General features: G+C 32.4%; 1 protein-coding gene across 1 annotated transcript; it reads left to right on the top strand.

Moving 5' to 3' along the window:
* The first annotated feature begins 5,012 nt into the window (after positions 1-5,012).
* LOC127735368 (universal stress protein YxiE-like) lies at positions 5,013-18,327 on the top strand. The gene is made up of 4 exons (XM_052245529.1): positions 5,013-5,243; positions 6,130-6,237; positions 15,052-15,170; positions 17,922-18,327. The coding sequence occupies exons 1-4, from the start codon at positions 5,162-5,164 to the stop codon at positions 18,111-18,113; spliced, it is 501 nt and encodes a 166-aa protein (XP_052101489.1). The 5' UTR covers positions 5,013-5,161; the 3' UTR covers positions 18,114-18,327.
* The last annotated feature ends 6,153 nt before the right edge of the window (positions 18,328-24,480 follow it).

Here is a 24,480-nt window from a genome sequence, read left to right on the forward strand (position 1 = left end):
ACATCCAACAGAATAAAAAGACAAAAAAAAAACATCTTTTAAATAAATGTTTAATAAATGAAATGTGTTATTATTTTGTGTTTAAAGAAACTATATATAGATGAAACAACAAGGTGTTTTATTTTTAAACAAACTAATCGAGAAAAGAAAGAAAATAATATCAAGAATTTACACAGAAAAAAGAGAAAAGGTTTTTATTTTAGCTATCCTTATCTCGACTAGTTTGTAAGAAAATAAAGTTAACAGTTCGTAAATATTTCTTCTTTCTTCCTTGCAATCTGTGTTGTAGAGTATTTTCTGTAAAATAAAAAGGGTCTGTCTCTCTTTCCGTTACAATTCATTCCATTTAATCAAACAAAGGATCCCCTTATCTAGTCCGAAAACAAATGGATTTGAATTATCTGCAAATAATTGGTCAATTATTTAAAGTGATTCCTCTAATCTAGGATATCAATTAAGAGTCGTGTCTCTAATCCGAAAACAAATAGATTATAATTATCTGCAAACAATCAGTCATTTATTAAAAGTGATTCCTCTAATCTGGAATATCAATTAAGACTCAATCCTCTAATCCGAAAACAAATGGATTATAATTAGCAATTGTTTACTCTAATCAGGATTAAAAGGGGGGACAAAACATTGAGGATCAATAATCTAGATTAAAAGATAAGGATTATCCTTTAATCAGATTAATTACATAATAATGTGCTTAAAGTTGCACTATAAGCTGGATTAAGAAGATTAGAGTGCTTAAAGTTGTACCATAAGCTGGATTAAGAAGATTAGAGGGAATCCTCATTATCCTCAATGGAAATGAGGATAGTAAAAATCTCTATACTCACTACTACTCTGACCTTTGCTTTGACCTTTGACTCCTATGATAGTAAATCCTTGTCCAATTCGTGTCCGGTGGATAACTTTTGTACCGTAAAACTTAGGATAACTAAACTTGTTATGCAGTTGCATCATGGGCTTGGGGTGTGTAATATACCAAAGTCAGTCCACTCTAACCTTGACTTTGACCTTTGACCCCTATAATAGTAAAACCTTATACAATTCGTGTCCGATGCATAAATTTTGTACCGTAAAACTTAGGATGACTAAACTTAGTATGCAGTTGCATCATGGGATGGGAATGTGACACAAACTAAAGCCATATCACTCTGATTTAGACTTTGACCTTTGACCACTATGATAGTAAATAATTGTCCAATTCAAGTAAAACCTTATCCAATTCATGTCTTGCTCATATCTTTTGTACCGTAAAAAATACATTTTGTACTGTAGCACTTAGATTGACGAAACTTCGTATGCAGAAGCAACATATTGACCTTGACCTTAAATATCTGAATTTACAGTATATGAACCTCAGACTTACAATGTGTCAATTTAACACAGAGGCAATGATTATATAAAATGAATACTAGTAGCTGAAAACCAAAAATCTCTAAACGTCATTGCCTCAATACTGAATTTCACAGGATCAACTAAAATGCATATACGGGAGGTAATAGTCCCGCTATGAGGACAGTTCTAGTTTTCTCTCCGAATTCTCTGAATTACTGTTAAAAACAAACAACACAAATAGGTGTTACCGCTTCCATCCAACAATGATTGATTGGTTGTTGGTTGCTTGACGTCCAGTGGCAAATATTTCATGCATATCCAGGACGAAAACAAATTAATAACAAGTACAATAGGTAGGTCCTGTAATAGAGGCCGTCCTGGATGAAGGTCGAGGAAATTTGGACTGCCACATGGAAATGATGGTATATTTGATAGGGACAGAAATTTTGCCTTGCAACAGGCCACCTAAAGACCCACCAAAGAGTTGTTGCAAGGGCTCTTAACGTGCAGAGAGCATGACACTCTCTTTACACGAGACCTAGAATTCAACGTCCCCATCCTGACCGGACGTGGTTGCGTACTAGTTCATCCTGCAAAGCTAAACGGACGCCCCACTTTGGCAATGGTTTTAATGAAGGTCGGAAGAAGACGAACGTGACTATATTTCTATTCCCCATTCACCCTTATTGGCCATCCATAAACGAAGAGAGCTATGCAAGCTTGCTATAGTTTATCATGACAGTTGCAAAAAGGACAAGACGACTTACCTTAAAGACTTATAATCTATAACAATGTCGGATGGAAGCTGTAACACGTGTTTGTATTGTTGATTTTCACAGTTAAGACAAAGTATAAAGTTGCAATGTCTCTAAAGAAGACTTATCATCTGACTAATTTCTTTACAACTAAGAATATACGTTCACAGTTTTGGTCGGTAATGTAGGTTACTACAAATCCACGCCAGGAATATCACATTGCTTCTCCAACAGTGACTTGAAAATAGATCATTGAGGCTCGAATGACGTTTCGGGAAAAAGGAAGTAGGTTCCTTCACCATAAGTGGTGATTCTATGCTCAGAACAATTCTAAGCCCATAAGTAACTGCTTCTATCTACTAAGATTGTGAACATATCTTCTTAGCTGTTCAGAAGATGGGTCAGATGCTAAAAGAGAGGCGAAAGATACCAAAGGGACATTCAAACTCGTGTTTGTTTTCGACTTGTATGAGTTTGAATGTCCCTTTGGCAAAATACGAAAAACTACCAAAAGACAAACAACAGCAGACATATCACAACATAGAAAACTAAAGACTGCGCAACATGGACCCTACGTTCATGTAAGTACAAACCCGGTGATAAGTCTAATTCGACAGGTCACGTTTGAGGCAAAAAGGACGGGATTGTGATTTCGACAACTGGAACATATCCATCGTCATCTGTAAAACAGATATTTCATAACGGTCAACTAACTTACTGATGGCGTCCGTAAAATGTTTGAAGGGATGATTTCAACTTCCCTTCTTAGAACTCTTTTGTTTAATAGCTTCCTTATGAGCAGCAAGCCTCTCAAGGAAATCATGCTAGGAAAAGGCTCTGGAATATCGCATCAACTGCGAGATATATAATCCATATGCGGGTTTTCAAGTGAATAGTTGCTGAATTCAAATTAGAATTGAAAGGCCTGATTATTCAGTGAACCTATACTATATCTATCGTCAAAGAGTCAAATGTTGCCAGAAACCTGTCTTAGCTTCCTGACAAATATGTCGAGGTCCCAAAAGACAACGCCCAATGCATTTTAATTGTTTGATTGAGGAGTCATATATTGACAATTCACTTTGAAACCAATGCATATACTTCAACGACGCTTTCTAACGAGGAAATTGAAGACACATACAGCTCTGTTAATTGTCTCTTCTAGAATTTCGACCAAAGCTGTGAGCTAGATCCTCCATCATATTACTGGATACCAAACTTGCATGAGTGGCTTTACAAACAACGTTATATTACTGGGTCCGCAAAATGTTCAACGATTTTTTTTTTCAATTTAACACCTACTATCAACAGATGAAATATGGCTTTGGATAGTTTTGACCAATCTTTTCCAGTGGCGGCGTCAATCAGACGGTTACTAACAAATCTGAATAGCTGTTACAATACTACAATAATCAAATGTCCCTAGCTTCTCCTGCAATGGTAAAAATTTGCATTCCGACATTTCGGATTTACTAACTTTTAACGGTTCAGTGCTTTTAAAATAAAATTGTGATGCTCTTCATACAAATTTTACACGAAATATTGCCTGCAACAAATACAACAACGTACGGAACGTAACGTTGCATTTAGGCAATGATCACATTCGTACCAATAGGATCTATATTTGAGATACACCGATTATGATCTGATGACCGACTTCAAGTCATCTGAAGTCAAGACCGAGTCATCCCGTTTTCTTACCTTTTCAATAATTATTTCCGTGGTCATTTATAAACTTATGTATTAATGCGCAGATCGAAATGAGTAATACGATTAGCGATATTATTATCGCGAACTAAACGAAACTTTTCCTCAGATTCATCTATTGTTCAATCTATTTAAACTTTTGTCAGTTCTATTGTCCCATTCAATAAATACAATTACATTCCAGCTCCTTTGTTCTATCAGGGGTGATCTGAGCCGAATCACCACTGCCAGATCACCCTAGCTTGAGTTTCTTTGTTCTGTAACATTTTGGCGGGAATGTCAAATCCACAATAAAATTAGAAATAGTTATACGGAAAAGACTTACTATAAAAATTTGTGTAGAAAAATCCAATATCTATGCTGGTAATCGAACTCAAGACCTTTAGCATTTAGACCTACGAGTGACACCCCTACACCAAACGACTGGATACAAACTCTCTGTTAATTCAACATATTTAAACATTGTGTTCGGGGCTCATAAAGGGTATATACTATATAGTAATATATAAAGTATATTATAATGATTGTGTGGCGTTCTAAACTAGATTTTATGAAGCGTTACTGGGTTTTTATCTAATCTAGAACAGCTGGGAAGTAAAATAGTTATCCCATTCGGACACCGCGTCCTCATGGGATAACTATTACTAGCTATTGTTCTCTGTGTAGTTTATTCACTGGAACCTTTAAATTTCGTCCAAAAGAAATCCATCACTCATTGATTAATTTACCTGAGTAAAAAAATATCTTCTAAAAAGATTTTTAAAATGCATGTTTCAATTAAAAAGATGCTGCATGTGATGTTGTATTTATTCAATATCAATAATACAATTTCAATCTTTTCAATCTAAACACCGATTTAATCATAAAAAGTTGATTCCAACATTGTTCCTGTTGAACTTTCTTTTTTTTTTTTGTGTGTTTGACAAATTAAAAAGGTAAAATGACGATGTTTGAATTAAGGACTTCTTAAATGTATTCTGTAACTAAAACAAAAAGAAATGCAAATTTCAATAGGAATGCCAAAAATTTGGTCAGGTATCTACTTTTTATGATTAAAAGACAATTTAATTAAATTATCCTGATCATATTTATAAATATCTACAAGGAATTTAATATTTAGTATGGCGTTGGGATGGTTTTGTAAGTCAAGTAAGGTGGTGATATTGGATTGTGATTTCAGCCAAGTATAGTTGGGAAGCAACCCTCATTTTACGAAACATTAACGCTATGGTGACAAGGATTGCTTGCCATACATAGCATAAAAAAGACAAAAGCTCGTTGGAATATTGAATATCCAGTTTGTATACATTAAAAGCTAACTGAGCAGATTGTTCTATTATACATGAAAACAAATGGAGGAAGAAAATTCTGCGCAGAAAAGGGTTGTTGTGTTGGCAATGGACGGCAGCACTGAAGCAGAAACAGCCTTGCAATGTGAGTTTCAATGCTCTTTTTGTCAATAACTACCGGTGTCAACGCAGCTTAATAAAGTTAACGATTTATTTGTCAATGTCAAACATGATAAGTAATCAATCGAAGAAATCGTTGAACATATTTCTCTAGATTTTTGTATTATAAATATGAAGGCCAATATGTGACCCACTTTGTGACGTGACCCTTGAAATGAATCTGTAAATACAAAAATGCACACAACTTACAAATGTATGACAAGCCGTATGTTTCATTGGGGTCCCTATATTAACATGATGAATAAAAATGGATGTTTAAAAGTAAAGTTTATATCTGAACCTAGTCTTATATTGTTAAAATCTCGGCGGAAGTCAAGATATGAAGCAGACTTAACTGTGGTGTACTTTATTTTCATGTTTAATTGAATAAATGCGATCAACAAAGGTCGCCAAATTTCGATCATGAATTATTCAGTGACAGGATCTCGTCTTTATAGTAGAATGTGAAATTAAAAGAAAATGTTGACTTTTTCATTCATGCATGACATATTAATATGATTCATACGAAGTATAAACAACATATATGTAGATATCACTAAACGCTTAATTGTTCGGAATGATAACGTACGAATCTAAACAAAACATTAAAAAAATCTGTTGGTGGTTTTTGTTGGATTGGCAAAAGTGTTATACAAAACATTTTTCTGAAATAACTCCTGTCAAAAAAAGTAATTATTAATGTTTCCCCTCTTTTATGCGCTCAAGTTAAGTAATGATAGATTATTAAGCGATTTTGATCAAGATCAACATAAAAATGTTTTCAGTTTACAAAATTGACTTACAATATACACACCATATTATAACATTTGACTATACTCCAATAAATTGAGTGAATTTATGAATTTTTTCAGGGTTTGCAAAGAATATTTATAGACAGGACGACGAAGTTCTGGTCATACATTGTTTACACCATACAGCCAATCATGCCATGGGGTGTACAGAGCACATGACGATGGGAGGTCAGTATTTAAAGCCAGGTTGTCTAAAATCATGAATCTCACCTTTGGTTGTCGCTAACACTTATAAACATTTTAAGGGACCTCCATCAGCAGAAAAAGTGTTGTTTTTTTTCTAAATCCAGGATAAATGATTTAATTCATGTTTTAATCTATGAAATGAGATCAAATATGCTACAGAATGGCAGAGATCGCCTCAGTCATATTTGGCACAATTTTTTGGAACTTTTTGGCTTTCCATGGTCTTCAACTTCGTATGATTTGACCTTTCCATTGTTTCGATTCGAGCGCCTATGATGAGTTTTGTAGAAGAAACACGTGACTAGTAAACCAATCAATAAGCCTTGTAACTTTGAAGAGTTTTTATAAGGTCAATGGAACAAATCACATTTAGACATTATCTCATACTAGTAATAGGACATGTTATTTGACATCTACGACACGGTCTTGGAGCTTGTATCCTGTTCTTAGTTATACACTTGGTATCTGTAAAATTGAAAGTCTTAATTTCAACAATAAGAATTTACTAGTACAAAAACAAATTCTACAAATATGACGCCTTTTTAATATTTCCTTATTGTAATATGAATAACAGTGTGTGTTTTGCGGTTGTTCATTACATCTTCTTTCCTTTAATTCCTCGCCAGTCAACGAATGACAAAGATTTAGCATTTTAAACATAAACAATGACTGTCGTGCTGTATTGCTAATTTTTAATATCCAATTGCTTAATTCGGCAATATTAACTATTTATCAAAATTCAAAAAGACTTCATTCCAATGTAAACCTGGAAAAAAAATAGAAAATGGATTACTAAAATTTCAAGAAACGGAACAGATTTAAACGATAAATATCTGACGAATAGATTTATTTAGCTAATCTTAAATTGTATAACTGAAAAAAATACAGAAGAATAAAACATCTACGAAAATGAATCTATTATATATCTAGAAAAATCCTTTGAAAACAATATTATAACAATATATATTGGGTCCTCGTTGCTCTTCAACTTTGTATTTTGTTTGGCCTTTTATCTTTTTTTATTTTTTTGTAGACGAAACGCGCGTCTTGCGTACAAAATTTCAATCCTGGTATCTTTGATTAGTTTATTTACAACCTCCGGGTTGATGCCACTGCTGGTATAGATTTTCTCTCCCGAGGGTATCACCAGCCCAGTAGTCAGCACTTCTGTGTTGGCATGAATTATCATTGATATGGTCATAGTTATAAATTAACTGTTTTATACAAAACATTGAATTTTCGAAATTCTAAGGATTTTCTACCCCCAGGAATAGACTACCTTTTAGCATAACTTTAAGGAATGTTTGGGTCGTCAATCCTCTTCAACTTCGTACTTTGTTTGATCTGTTTATCTTTTTTTATTCGAGCGTCACTGATAAGTCTTTTGTAGACGAAAGGCGCGTCTGCCGTACACAATTTCAATCCTTGTACCTATGATGAGTTTATTGAGGTAATTATTACTTTCTTGATATTATGCATTAATAAGATATACACAGTGCAAAATGTGTATCATATCTGTCAGATGCCTAATCCTTACAAAGATTTCACAATTTGTTAGAAAGAATACGAATATAAACATTTCTAGATAATATTATTTTTGTTAGCCATCATTTCTCAAATACATGTACTAGTATCCTAAAATTTTGAAAACTTTTTTTCGTTCTACCTTTCACAAATACAAATACAGATACAAATATTTTATTGGCTCAAACACAATTACAATAATTGGCAAAGGCCCATATTTCAGTACATTATAACAATGAATACAGCATAATGAAATAATATGTTATAATTAAGAAGCTAAAATCTCATTTCTATATACCAGACATTTATGTATATAAGAACTTGTCACTTTCAGGACTTTTAAAGAGTTGCTATTAATGCAACGTTTCATATTTAGCTGACTCTCACTACAAATTGTAGGAAGTATATTTAATATAATAGTTTTAAAGTTTATTCTGTATTTAGAAAAATTTTCACAATTCAGTAAAAAGTGATTTTCATCTTCTACCTCACCCGATTTACATACATTACAAACTCGTTCATTGGTGGGTAAACCTAAATGTCGCCCTTTTTCTGTAGCAAGATTGTGTGCACTCAATCTTATTTTACACAGAGATGACCTTTCTAATTTATTACTTAGAACATCAACATAAGAACTACGCTGATTTGAATTATGAAATTGTTGATAAAATTTTAGTTTGGATGAATTGTAATTTTTTGATGATAGATCCTGCGTGCACTGATCAATCACTCGTTGTTTAATACTTGATAGATATTGTTTAATAGAAAAGTTTCCCCCAGCTAGGTTTGAAAATCCTAGATTTTTTAAAATAGAATAAAGTTTCTTTGTCCAGGGGTTATTTTTTTCAGTTGCCAGAAAAATTTGGATACAAGTGTGTTTTCAGACCTTAAAATATGTTCAAAATATTTAATAGAAGAAAATGAGATTTTTGACCACAATGGTAGCCTGTCAAGTTCAGCTCTACAAGCAGCATTAATTGCTTTGCAATGAACACCTAGAATTTCTTTTATGAACTTCATATGGAATTTTTCCAAAATGGAATTGTCTCCCGAATTATCAAAAACACCCCAAACCTCACTACAATACAGCAAGATGGGACTAACTAATGAATCAAATAATTTTTCTAAAAGTTTACAAGGATTATCCAATCCAATATATGCTTTCCTAGATTTTTCCATTAGTAAGGATACAGCTAAATTAAAATTGCCATAACACTTTAACATTATTCCCAAATAACAATATTTTGAGACTGTTTGTATGGCATTATCATTTTAAATAAACTCATTTAAATTTGTTTTACCATTAGAATTAAATACTAATACCTTTGATTTTTGTACATTAACATGTAGTTTCCAATTCGAGCAATATGTACCAAGAATATTGAGACTGGTTTGTAAACCAGTTTTGCTTTCTGATAGTAATACAATATCATCAGCATATAATAAACAATTTACAGACAAATCACCAACTCTAACTGGCTCACAGTTACCATTGATTAAATCTTTTACGAGATCATCAATAAAAATATTAAAAAGTGTGGGGCTTAAAACATCCCCTTGTTTAACACCACGCTCTGAAGTAAATGCAGCGCTAAGACCATTTGAAAATTTAATTCTAGTGGTAGTATTTGCATACATAGCAGATAAAATATTGAAAAGTTTTTTTGGTAAACCTGATTTTAAAAGTTTATAAAATAAGCCTACTCTCCATATGGTATCAAAGGCTTTACGCAGGTCTATGAAAGCAGCAAATACTTTCTCTTTTTACTTTTATAGTGATCAATAGTAATTTTTAAAGAAAATATATGATCAGCAGTTCTACAATTTTGTTTAACTCCTATTTGATTTTGACTGATAAGAGATATGTTATTAACGAATTTCAATAATCTTGAATGAATGACTATATTAAAAAGTTTTCCCAAGTTAGAAGTGATAGAAATGCCCCTATAATTGCTAGGGTCCATTTTGCTACCTGATTTGTGTAAAAGGACAAAGAAACTATCATACCATTTATATGGGAGTTGGCCAATGTTTAGAATAAAATTGAACAGCTTTTTGAGAGGATTTAATATACCGTGTCCTCCATATTTAAGCATTTCATTTGATACCAAATCCATTGCAGTACTTTTCCCATTTTTAAGAGCTTTAATAGCCTTAATTAGTTCTTCTGTAGTAATATCAATGTCTAAAATATTATTACACGAGTCATTATCTAAATTATCTTTTAATTGCTGGAAATGTTCCATTATGGTTTTATGGAAATTATCATAGTTATCATCACTTTTGTTTAACTTTTTAAAGAATTGAACAAAATTGTCATAAGGTATGTCCTGTAGGGAGTCGGAATTGGCATGCATTTTATCTAACTTATTTAACATTGCCCAAAATGTTTTAAGGTTCTTTTCAATATTATCATTTATATCATTACAAATTTGTTGTTTATACATTTTTGTTCATGTTTACAAAGTCTCCTGAATTTTGATCTATATGTATAATATAGTTTTCTATATTGTCCATTTTGTGGAGTTTTATTAACCAATTTCTAATAGCTTTTAACTGTATTTCTTAAGTCAGTACAGGAATGTGAAAACCATGGTTTCCTGGTTGATTTTCTCAGTTTTTGTATGGGCTTTTTATTAATAAATTTAGCTGATTGTTTAGCACAGTCTAGTAAAATTGAATTAAATGACTCAGTTATCGAGTCACTGTCATTGAAGCTTTTGGCTATAAAATTTGCAAATTTATCTTTAAACATTTGACTTTGCATATTTTCTGTGTATGAAGCAATTGCTTCATCAGTCCAAAGAAATTTTCCCGGCAAGGAGTCTAGTTTGTGTAAATCACAAGGCACGGATGAAAAATTGGCAAACATTGCACAACTAATTGGGCGATGGTTGGAAAGGGAAGTAAAATCATGAACTACAAAGTATCCTATTGAATCAATTAATTCTTCTGATGTAAGTGTGTAATCTACAAGGCTACTACCATTGTATGTTATACAAGTTGGTTGACCATTTAAATCACCAGTAGTTCGACCATTTAAAATTCTGATTTTGGTTTCTTTGCACATATTTGATAATAATTTGCCACTATTGTTAGTGTGTTTGTGGTCAAGATTATTCCTTGAAAATGTCCTATCAGGATGATATTCTGAATCGTTTAAGTTTACATGTTCAGTAACATTATCAAATTCAATAAAATCAAGTTGGGTGTTCGTGTAGACATTAAAGTCACCTTGTATAATGATGTCACCCATACTACTATACTTTTCTACTTCACTGAGCAGAATTGAGTATATTGATTCTATATCATTATTATTATGACTTGAATACTCAGGAGATATATAAACTACAGCTACAAAAAAACATCTCTACTAATACTAAAAAACATATGATCTAGTTTTATCCAGAGTATATCAGGATGACTGTTTGTCAAAGATTTCACTCCTTTGGAAATTGAACTTTTTGCAAAAATATTTATTCCTCCAGAATATCGTCTTGCTTTTTTATGGTTTTTTCCTGCTACTAGAATGAACTAAATCAAAATTAGGAATGGAAATGTCCTGGATGGATTCATTACCTATCCAGGTTTCTACAAAACTAGCAATACTTAATTTAGAAACAATGTTTTGAAAATGTGGGTCATTTGCTTTCTCACTTGAGAGACCCTCTATGTTCCACATGCCAATTTTTAAAAGATTCTCATTACTTTTAACTTTTTTTGCTAAAGGTCTCATCTTGAAATAAAACGATGTTGAATAGAAGATTTTAGAGTTATATAATGATACATTTTCATTATCATAATTAAAAAAAAAAACAAAAAAAAACAAAAAAAATTCAAAAACAAAATATTTAAATAAATAAAAAAGTAAATAAACAAAAAAGAAAAAGAAAAGAGAATCAAAATATACAATGTATACACATGTTATACTGCATGTATAAAAAAAATTAATAGGAATAAGAACAACACAAATGATTTCATTTTCCTAATTGAATGAAAAATAATAATATAAGACAAAATTAAAAGACAAAACTGAATTTGACCAATTCAATTATTACTAACAATCATTTATGACTAGAACTTTACAATCAATGCAAAATGACAAGTTACAATTTTGTGCTTGTTGTTGATCAGGAGGTGGAAAATGTATCCGACCAAAAGGAGGAACAGACCATGGATTTCTCCAATTATTGAAGTTCGGATTGTTCATTGAGTGGTTTGTTGGTAGAAACCATGGCATCATGTGTTGTTGGTTGAATGATGGTGGATAATGATGATTAAAACCATGAAGTGGATTTACACCCTGATGTGAATTCATGTTTGTATTATGATTTGTCATGTTTAGTCCATCACGGCGATAATATGACTGGTGGGTTGATCTGCTAAAGTTGTTATCACCCTGTCTTCGGTTTCGTTGTTGTTGGGTGTTGTTTGTGTATGGAATGTTCAGAGCGATCTTAAGGTGTTTAACAATAGCTGGTAGCCCTTTTCCATAGTTCAAGTGGACGTCATCATGAAACATATCATAGCTTGGCTCAAATCGCTCAATTTTATGGATACTAGGGTACAGATCGCATACCAACTCGATGGTATCTTTGGTGTCATTCACAATGTCATCATGAATGTCCTTTCTATAGAGATGATCGGTAGGACATAAATGCTTGAGTTATTCCATGTTTTTGTACACTGATCCAACAATTGGGAAAATTCATCCTCATGCACTCCCTCACCTTGTAAATCCCTTGTTCCAATATGAATAAGAATATTCTTGGGTTCAAACCGTTGACCATTTTTTTTAACAAAGCTTGTACATGTTTTTGCTCCTCCCCTAATGAAGCGAACTACAGTTTTACCTTGTGGGGTGAAACGTTTTGCTTTAATACGACGCAGAATAGAATCACCAAGGATCAATACATCACACTTGGTTTTGCTCACTTGTGACAACTTTGTTGAGGTATTTTTGGTATCTGATATTGGATTATTTTCTACCCGACTTATGTCATTTTGTATGGATGGGCATTCATTATCATTACAGGTTCTCCTGTTATTCTCAAGCTCTTCCACACGGTCCTGTAAACTGGTGACTATTGAAGAAAGAGATTCAATTGATGCTGATTGATCAGTCTGTTTTGAAATGACTTGCTTTAACTGGGTATCTAAAACATTTGTTTTATGTGAAGGTATAAAAAAAGATAAGTGCATGAAAACGTTGAAATGGCGTACTTATTAGTCTTTTATAACAAAATCAACAATGTACTCATAATAAAAAAAATCACGAGTCTACACATAGTAGTTTTGACTGGACAATATTTTGTGTGTGCGAATTTAACTAGTCGTATAGTATCCATATTACATTGTGTCGGTTCATCCTGATGTAATGGTCGCTTTATACTGTCTAGTAGTTAGCGGCTGATTGTGTCGTAATTTCGTCAGAAGTGTGTGTAACCCAAGATGAACTTTGAAATATATCTAAAAATAAACTTGTTGGACGTTTGCGATTTCGTGTAAAACGACGCAAAGTTTTTTGAACTTGTTATGATTGTGACGATGAAATAGCTTCTCCGTCACTATCAGAAGAATGGACATCTTGTTACTGATTAATTTCGGCATGTAAATAACATGACAGTTCGGGTGTACGAACATATGCAATTTTAGAGTGCATTTCTTTCTAACCAAAATTTTGTAAACGTTGTGTGGCGTTTGTTATCGTTTGCTAAACGCTACAAAAGAAGAAACAAATGCATCGTTTAATCCGTGTTTTCTGACCCTGTTTTGAACTTTCAATAATGCATGCACGTGTTGTTGGTAAACAGATGTATCCCCATAAGTGAAATCAAATTCGAACCATTCTAAAATATTACAAGAAAGGTAAAATATAGGGGATACTTGATGAGGATAGGCCTAGGTCTACATGACCATAACCGAAACACCTCTTTGTAAAACTGATAATAAAAACACATACCAGATATGAATTTCTATTCTTAAAATACACACATAAGTCTCATACTACTAGCATGCAAGTATGAATTATGAAAAATGTATTCCACAAGAAAAAATATGTATCATTCACAGAGTTATACCAGCTCTAAATTACTCTAAATATATGCACATAGAAAATGGATGAATTACGAAGGATTATAATAAGATATACTGGATTGGTCCTGGACCCGATTAATTTTAATATATTAAAGGTTGAAGTTAGAAACAAATGTAGCGTTTGTACTAACAAACGACAAACGACAAACTGCAGACGCATTTTTAGCGAGTGTATTATTTGTCAAAGTTTACATAAACTTTGCAAACGTATGTTTGAAACAAATGATCAAAACATGTGCGCGCTTAGTCGTTTGCATCATTTGTGCTAGAAAGAAATGCACTCTTAATTTTATCTAAATGAGCATTGTTTTTCAGAACCTTGACTGCAGAAGGCTCTCTAAAATTCAAAATATCATTGGAATTAATAGCGTGCCCAATATAGGGTTTGTTATATTTTGGTAAACAATTATTTTAAAATATGAGATATTTTAAGCATATAAACATAGTCCCCAACATTTAAATGAAATGGATTTGTCTTCTTATGATAGCAATCCGTCATCAATTCTCCAGATTCCTCAGATCGCTGGGCTTTTGCTTGAAACTCCTCTCTACTATTTCAACCGTTTAAATTGTTTTCTTCATAGTCGTGAAAGAGGGGCGAAAGATACCAGAGGGACAGTCAAACTCATAGATCGAAAATAAACTGACAACGCCATGGCCAAAAATAAAAAGACAAAAAGACAAATAATAGTACAGATGACACAACATAGAAAACCAAAGACTAAGCAAAAACTGGGGGTGATCTCAGGTGCTCCGAAAGGGTACGCAGATCCTGCTCCACATGTGGCACCCGTCGTGTTGCTTATGTTATTACAAATCCGGTAAATAGTCCAATTCGGTAAGTCACATTCGTGAAAAGGGAGGGTATTGTAGTTACGACATAAGGAACATATCCGATATCATCTGTGAAACGGTTATTCCATAACGGTCAACCAACTCGTGATGGCGTCCGTAAAATTTACGAAGGGATGACTTATCGTCAGGTAGCGTCGAGAATCGGTCTGATGTGACAATCAAAATATTAATTTAGGTCTAGAACCTAAGGTTTAGAATACACATACCTGTCAACTGAATCTGACTGATTTTCGTGTTATTTATTGCAGAGTTGTTGTTTGATTTCCAGAGAATATCACTTATCCTTTAAAAGAATAACTAATTAGATTGTATTCATTTCAGTGTTGTTCTCTTCTTTCCAATCGCTTGACTTCAAGGCTATAGAAAAGGCATTCCAAAAAGAAACAAACGACGCAGTTCGACTGTGTAGTCAACTTGAAGAACTGCTTCAAAAATATGAAGTAAGCAGAAATAAAATCTGTTTGAAATACAGATCCTATGTCCAAGCTGTGCCTGCAAGGCGCGTAGTTGTGTAAACAAAGCTTGAATACAGCATCTGCATTTTAATCAGATTGGTATAAATAGCACAATTGTTTGTTTTGTACCGTTTACTTGTAAAAATAGGGACAGGCATGTGGTGTTTAAAATTGAAATCATTTTCCAATATCGAAACTGAATAGAGGTTTCTGAATCAATGGCGGGAGAACTTGCTTTAGTTGAGACTGGGGGGAAACCGAAATGAATTGTTTTGATAAACAGAGAAAAGGAGGTTTCAGCTGGAAGTGAAACCATTATCTAATGTGATTCTTAATAGGGAGTAGCATGTCATGCTGTTTTCACGTTGCATTAACTCTGAGGGATATTAGGTGCATTATATATGGTGTCACTTATTGCTATGTTATTCGTTGTTGCATCAACAATCATTCGACTAACAGTGGATATAGTGTATATTGGCCAAAAGTTATGTGTACGGAAGTTTCATGGAGGCAGCCATACTCATTTTGTGTTTTTCTTGGCAGAAGTGAAGTCTTTTACTCTGCATGTTATCCAATTTCTTTGGGTAATCATATATGTTAAGAACACTTTTGTGATTTTCGTAAGTAGTCTGCTATCGTCAGTACTAGAATCTTAGGTGAATATTCGAAAGATGTGAATTTGTTTTGCCCTTTTAATAGACTACGACATTTTGTCGCGGAAAAGAGACATAGCGATCTTACATTCCTTCGTCGTCGGCGTCAACATTTAGGTTCAGGCTGTGGTTAAAAGTTTTTTAGACAACAATAACTTAGTCATACTTTCTTAAAATTTAATGAAACTGGGAAGCTTTTTCATTTTTATAAGACAGTATCCAAAGTAAAATTTGAAATTTCTTTTTTCTCATTTTTCTGTATTTTACTGATAAATGGACTTCGTTTTTTTCGTAGTTAATTAACATTAAGAAAGTCATGGTTTACAGTTTTTCAGACATAAATAATTGTCAAACCTTCATGGGATTTTATGAAAATTAGAAGCTTTAGAAAAAAGTATCCAAAGTAAAACTTTGAAAGTACTGTTTTTCATTTTTCTGTATTTTACTGATAAAGGACTTTTTGTTTTTGCAATTTACATTTAGTAACAGTCTGTTTTTAGACATCAAATAACTTTGTCAAACTTTCCTAGAATTATATCAAATTTTGGCAGAAGCTTTATTTATGATTTAGAGAAAATGTCTGAATCAACATTTTATGTATTTTTATGTTTTTCGTATTTTACTGATAAGTGGACTTAATTATTTTAGCAGTTAATACAGTCTTTAAACATCACGTACTTTGTTAAACTAATAAACTTTCATGGAGTGTTTTGAAAATAGAAATAAGCTTCTTCTAGATCAATTAAAAGCATTTGGAAAAACCTTTTTTTTATAAATTCTGTAATTTACTGATAAACGTGCTTAGTTTTTTGTCAATCAACATTAAGTTTTTGTAACTATGTTGATTGTACCTATCCTATTAAACATGAAATGCATGATATTACAGATACATATCTGACAGTTTCCTACCTTGAAAAGCGCTTCGGACACATAAAGTTCATAAAGGGTGATTTCATTTCAATCGCACTGGGTGAAATTATTAAGAAACTAAGTTCCAACTCCTTAAGATAAAGTGAACCTGAGATGGATCTGAATATTAATGTTATGTCAATTTTGGTCGTAAAGCTCTTAACGTGTTTCGGGTCTTATGTATATATCCTCGACTTTCAAATTTTTGGCTTTGAGCATTCCTGATGAAGGTAAATCCAGCAAAGCACTCGGACACATTACATATATAAAGTGGTTTTTCTTTCTTCATTTTTAGAGCACTGAGTAGATACAGCTGCTGGTGTACTCTTAGTTCCCGAGGGTATCTTCAGCCCAGTAGTCAGGGCTTCGGTACTGATATGATGTTTACCTTTCTTAAATTGTCGTTTATGAATTAAACTCCCTCAGGCAAAGCAGGGTTTATATTCATATCGCATTAACGCGTTCTCGTCCAGACTATGCATTTAATTTGCCACCGGACGTTATACAGCCATCCGTCCATCCATCTATCCATCCATCCATCAATTATCATAAGGTTGCTTATTCATGTATATAGCGCATATCCTAAGAAATCTAAAATCCACTAAGATTGGTCAACTTCCAATGAATTGAGGGTTGGCATTTCTATTAAATCCTCATATGTTGAGTGTCTATTTCCAATCATACAACACATTTAGGGTAATTTTGATAGCTTTCCGATTTTGAAATTCTCACGTTCACAAAACCAAATGATCATTCAAATAAAAATTGAAATTTGTCACAATTTTAATGAACGCCACTTGCAATGGTTATCAAAAGTGATGCAGAGTAAACATTATTCTTTTCATTTGGTACAGATCATATATGGATGAAAATTTATGAGTTGCTTTAGGTCCCTATAAGACTCATCATGAAGTTAAAACATAAGGCTACACGTTTCAGATGCATGTAGCCTTATCTTCCATTGATGCCTTAAACAATTAATTGCTTTGACTTGTTGCAATATGGTGTATTGCGTTGATATTAGCTTTTAGTAATTTCTATATGGACAACCAACAACAAAAAAAGAAAAACTACCGCGACAGACCAGACTTTTGAAAGTCGACTTACAATTTGATAGGGTAACATTGTTGAAGTTTTGGCTGTATTAAAATGCACAGAAATTTATTGATTTCAGATTCAAGGTAAAGTAATACGTGTGCAAGGCGATCCTGGTCACAAAATAGTAACGACTGCAGAAGAATGCAAAGCTTCATTGATTGTTCTAGGAAGTCGTGGACATGGAGCTATCAGACGGACAGTTCTAGGAAGTGTTAGTGACTACATCTTACATCATGCAACTATTCCAGTACTCATATATCGTAATTGATTCCAATATAGTGGAAATTTCTAAATTGTAGTGGACAATCGATCAAATTAGCCATGAACATCAACGGGACCAGAGAGATTTGTTTATGTCAGACTTCGAATTTGAAAATGATCAAAGTTTTATTTCTGAATCTTTCAGTCCAAAAGATACGCAACTGAAATGGACTGAGATTGTTGTGGTTTATTTTATTCTTTCTAATAAATGTTCATTCCTCTCTTGCATTTAGATTTTCCTATTAAGAAAGGAGCAGAACATTTCCGTTGTGTTTATTTCACAAGCCAATTAAAACGTTATTGTATCTTTTCTTAAAGTCACAGTATGCATCCTGAAATCTTAGATTCTGTCCATTGATTTAAGCAATATCTATGTCATGAATTGGTCAAATCTATCCTTATAATGTCAATTATCTTTTAAACCAAAGCACCTACTGAAACTTTTAACATTTCTTATTCCAATAAACTAATGTGTTCATCTGACAATGGGCGAGATGTAGTGGGACAAAAACGTAGATATACTCTTACCGAATATTTTAAAGCTGTTGGGAGGTTGAAACATATTTAAAAAAATATAGGACCTAAGAACACTATAGTTCTCATGTCATATATATCTTCAAGACTCATTTTGTTATAGTAGACACCTGTTTACCAAAGTTTCAAATATTATCGTTTTATTTTTTGTGTGCAAATCACGTTATATAAGGTGCCTGTTAATATAACTCCAATCTAGCTAACAAAAGACAATATCCTATATCCTAATCTAATCAGATCGATAATATCCCGCACTCATTGTCTTTATGTTCTTATTCAATACTTCAAACGAACATAAAGCATTTACAAAGTAAAAACTCAACACAGTTTTTGGTTATCAGCTCACCCCGACAGCACAGAAAGCTTATTTTTATTATAAACAATAAACAAATGTCCAATTTGCTGTCATCGACCGCTGCCATCACATATAAACACAATCTACAATAGAAAAATGTTCTATAAGTTGAAGAAAAAATCATTTCGATTTACATACATGTATTTTATCAACTATTTTCTACATAACATACTGATTCACATTCCTATGAAGTCTTAATAAAAGGGGTGGGTGGGTGGGAAAACGAACCTTTCTGTCGGATAGGCGAACCTCGAATGACAATTCTAGATATCTTATTATAATTTTAGCGCTAAAATTCTAGCATGAAGTTATCATGATTGATATAACTTAAACCGGTAATAACTTACTGATGGTCCAATCAAATTAAACATAAACATGTTTTGATTTAAACACACGTGTTAAAAGTAAACAAATACACGTGTTCCCGAGTAACCTTTATAAATACATTGTTTCAGTGTTTTGTGTACTGTTTTTTTTTTGCCATGGCGTTGTCTGTTTATTTTTGACTTATGAGTTTGAATGTCCCTTTGGTATCTTTCGTCTCTCTTTTAAAAGTTCTTTTGAATTACATAAAAAAGATAAAAAAAAAAAAAAAAAAAAAAAAAGGTTGTTCCTTTAAACTTCACTCCGCGGGATTCCAAAATTTCTCAAGTGTCTTACAGACTACGTTATATTGTTGGGTTCCCAAAATATTCCACGTATAACGGGTTTTTTTTTTGTATTACTTACATCTTCTCTTTCAGCAATCGAAGCGGAAATTTAGACTTACTATATATATGAAATTACCTAATCAAGTGGCAATTTAATGAAATGTGGATTCTAAAAATTTTCAAATATCTGTTTGATTACATACCAGCAAAATTTCTCTTCACATGCCAAAGTATCAAAATATGTGACGTCCTCCTCTGTAAACAAGTATTCTTTATTCAAAACTGGAAGTCCGATTTCGAGAATATGTTCAGAGACGTCGCTAGATATTGGTATTACTTCGAATAAACGTGTTCTACCTATTCTTAAACATATATCAGTAGTTATATAAAAAAAAGTATTGCTAACATGCGGTATATCAAAAGAAAGCTTATTTGAATCAAAAGTCTTTTACATTCTTATATTGAACATCGAATATAATTATTGTCAACTATCTTGTTGGTAAAGATTCACATGGTGAAAAACATTTCTTTTTTTTTAAAATGGAAACTCAATAATAAGTGAAAAAAGTGTCCTTTGAACCAATAATTTGGTATAACCGTACGGCCTCCAACAATAAGAAAACCCTATACCGTATATTCGGCTTTAAAAGTTCTCAACATGAAAATGTCAAACAATTTTAACGAGAAAACTAAGTTATTTATAACAAAATAATTTCCGCAGAAAAATTTGACAAACATGAACCAACGACAACTTCTGATCTACATGCTCCTGATTTAAGACAGGCACATTCAAAATGTGTCGTGTGTATGTTTCTATGTTTACGAGCACCTTACATCCCCCCTCCCACACAAACGTGTGATAGTGGTCTTACAGCAGTACATAAGGACTATAAAAAGCAGTCTTACTCAACCGATCGGTACGAAGTACAGAATCCACTAACGTAAAACATTAGAGATAACGCACAAATACTGTAAACTAGAACAAAGCCAAGTACAACTAATACATAACTTATGTTCTCGAAGACTGAAATATGTTACATGTAAACATTTTTATGCTCGGTCCGATGGAAAATTTAACATTTATCCAAATGACCCCTTTTTGAAGAAACATTTTGAAAAAGAACATTATGTGTTGTAAATATTTTTCCTGGCCTCAAGCATTTTGCTGGTAGCAATAGACAAATTGATTGCTAAATGATATTTGGAAGAGACGGACTTTGTGTAATTCCTTAAATTTGAAGTTAGATTTATAAGGGTTTGGATGGAATTGCATAATTTAGAAGGGTAATATAACTTTATTAATTATTTCAACATAAGACTATAGTATTTTTTCTTAAAAATGTATGGTTTTAAAAGGTAAATAACATAACACGTGACTAAATCACAATACAGGTGCCTTATTACCTTTCACCTGGTCAAGTGTGCTATAGGTGTCCAAATTTAATTACTAAAACAACAGCCTCCAATAAATGTTTTGTGTTGTTTAATTTTATACATAAGGTGAGACGTAAATAATATATTGAATTGAATTGTTTACATAAAAGGGGGGAAGTAATAAAATTGTTAATTGTATATCATGAATAGCCTAATGCAGAAAAAGTGTGATAAAGGATTTGTCACAAATCCTTGGCGTAATGTATGGTTTCCAACCAAAAATATTATAAGCATAACTTATAGTGATAGTTTGTACCTATTAAAAGTCTCTACGTAACCCCCCCAAAAAACGTACCCTTTGCGAACGCCTTATTTGACTTTTACTATCGTTTTTTCTTTTTTCTTTCACACATAATTATAAAATTACCGTAACAGAGAGAAAAAAGAACAATTTGATCATCAATTATTATAAAATTTATATTTTCAATCATGATTAAAAGTAGTTTTATTTAAATTTTTAAAAAAATGAGGAAAGCGGTTTATTAAATTTATTCATCAGACAAACCCAAATGTATGGCAACAATCCGATCGGTATTGTCTGAAAAATCGTCGTTGTTGGACTTTTCGGATGAAGAATTAATATCCTTTACTTGGTTATTTTCCACACACAATGGCTCAAATGGATCTCCTGTAGTTGGTGATCGCAATACTGGTATACCAGTATTGTCCACAATACTGGTATAAAAATTTTGTACCAGTATTGTAACTTTTTTTTTAAAAACAACAATACTGTTACATTACTGATATACCAGTATTGTAGTTGTATTGTTCACTAGCAAAATTAGATATTGAGGATCAAAGGGAGATTAAATGAACTCAAAAAGATTTATAGAGGATAATTGTGAAATCAATTAACAACCAGTTAAAAATAATTACTATACTTGTACAAATAAACAAAAATTATTGTAATTAACTCATCTTATTCAAACAATTGTTAATTATATAAATAATTGCTAATAATAATTATATTTCTATATTTTATTTAATTCAATTTAGATAAAAAAATAAAAGCTTTATTATCTGAGTTATTATTTAATAAATTCAAGCAAATTATTACACTATAACACTGTAAATTCAGCATTTACATGTATGCCATCGTATATTTTTACAGATATTTTAATACATGTATACTAAGATTCTAAGCATTTGTTTGTCTTTATTTTCTTATCAATCTTTCACAATAAACATGATAAAAGATATCAATATCCATTAAACATAAAAAGTTGCTTAATAGGGGAACCAGATTATAATCAAATTAACTAGTTTGTCTACATGAATGTTAAGGGTAGTTAAAGCAGTTGATTCAGAACCATGGGCAATACAATTTGTAGCAGATATATCTACTGGTACAAATACTCAAATACTAATACTAGACAAGCACTCCTACAGTAAGAGAGCCGTACAGGTGCTATCTAAACAAGCTTGTAATCTCTTAAGCGCAAGAGAAAGTCCACAGACTGAATACATAAATATCAATATAGGAAGTGGGGGTTGCAGAAATGCCACCCGAAGAAGAAATAAACAATACCAATGCTGATGATACAGAAGCTTTAACAGCATTAATGTCAATTTAAAATTCACTAAAATATACTATTGAGACTTGGAAAGAGAGAGCTGGAAGAAAACATAGAAACATAGAAGAAAGTAAAGAGTTTGTTAAAATGCTGAGACAGTACGGTTCCCTTAAGAAAAAAACATCAGAGGATTTAAAACTTTCTTTGATTACAATCACAGTGTACCATCAATGGCATCATCAGCTAAACATACAATCATTCCATATAAAATTGTCATGTCATATGTAATATCAGTATGCATATATATGTGACACCTTTAATAAAAGATTAATTACCTATATGTATTGTTTATTTTTAAAAAACACAATACTGGTACAATACTGGAATACAATACTGGTACAAAATTTTTATACCAGTATTGTGCACAATACTAGTATATCAGTATTGCGATCACCAACTACAGGAGATCCGCTCAAATTGATGAGGTCAATTATCTTTGTAGTTTGTCAGTAATCGGGAAAAGTGCTGTCAATACCGTCCATAGTGTACCGACATCGTCCAGTTAGAGACATTTTCATAGCTTGTAACCACTGACGTAAGCACGATCACGTGATCGTTATCTAATTAAAAATCATTCATTATGACAAGCGCTGGATTCTTTGACCTAAAAAATGCCGATTGATCAGGTTTTGACCAGCAAAATTGTACAAAACATGTTTTAAGACTAATATTTATTAATTTAATAAAAAAAATAAAATAAAAAAAAAATCGTGTCAAGTCTCCTTTAATGAATATTGCAAGTATTATGCATTGCGATGATAAGGTTATGAAAAATAATAGTGTATAGCTTCGTAAAATTGTAATTTGTGTCCTGTCCCGCGTTCATTTTGCATGATGTTATTCAATATAAAACGAATGTATTGGATTCTTTTTTCCGCGAAATTGCTCCATTTATTTTCCCATTGATGAAAGTCATAACACCTTCATGTCGCAATTTCTGTTTTTCCTTCAAAAGCGGTTGGAGTCGAATAAAATAGGAATCAGATGGCGTATAAGGTGTGTCCCGTATCACTTAATGCGAAATTTAACGTTTTGTCAGATTTAAAGATAAAAATGATAAATAAAAACTTATCAAAAGTATTATGTTTTCATACCAAAAAAAGTACTACAACTATACTTTTTCTCACTATGAAAAGTCAAACAAAATTCGTGTCCGACATTTTTATGAAATATATAGATGTCCAAAGAATTGTTCCCTTAACACAAAATGTACATTGCTGCGTTACATGTTTATTTTCAGTGCTAGAAAACTCGCTTTCAACAAGATTTATGATTAAAATTTTCACAAGTCTTGAAAAGTACAAATACTCAAGTACGTATTGGTACATGTATGCTGATAGAGCGATACCAGCTGTGCGATACAGATATCAATAAGCAGCTATGTCTAATTCAATGTTCCCTGAACTTATGTTTAACGTTTTGAACGTCGAGATGCGTGAAAGCCACAGTATACATAACGCTCTGGTACAAATAAAAGACCTACAAAAACTTCCTAATTTCAGGAAAATTAAAAAAAATGTCTTCCCAAAAAGCATTAAACGTTATAAAGAGGAACAGATTCAAAAAAGAAGAAAACGAAAAATCAAATCATACTACATAAACTGTCATGTTAAAGGAAGAACATGTAAAAGACACACAAAAACAAACAAAAAGAGCAGCAAGATTTGTCCATAACAACTAACAGACCTAACACCTGGCTGTGTAACATACATGGTAAAACAACTACAATGGGAAAGCCTGGAAGAATGAAGGAAAACCAACAGACTATGTATGCTATTTAAAATCCAGCATGGGCTAATAGACAGACACCAATATCTAATCTCCAAC

Source organism: Mytilus californianus, unplaced genomic scaffold (assembly GCF_021869535.1).
Source record: "Mytilus californianus isolate M0D057914Y unplaced genomic scaffold, xbMytCali1.0.p SCAF_3, whole genome shotgun sequence".
Lineage (NCBI taxonomy): Eukaryota > Metazoa > Mollusca > Bivalvia > Mytilida > Mytilidae > Mytilus > Mytilus californianus.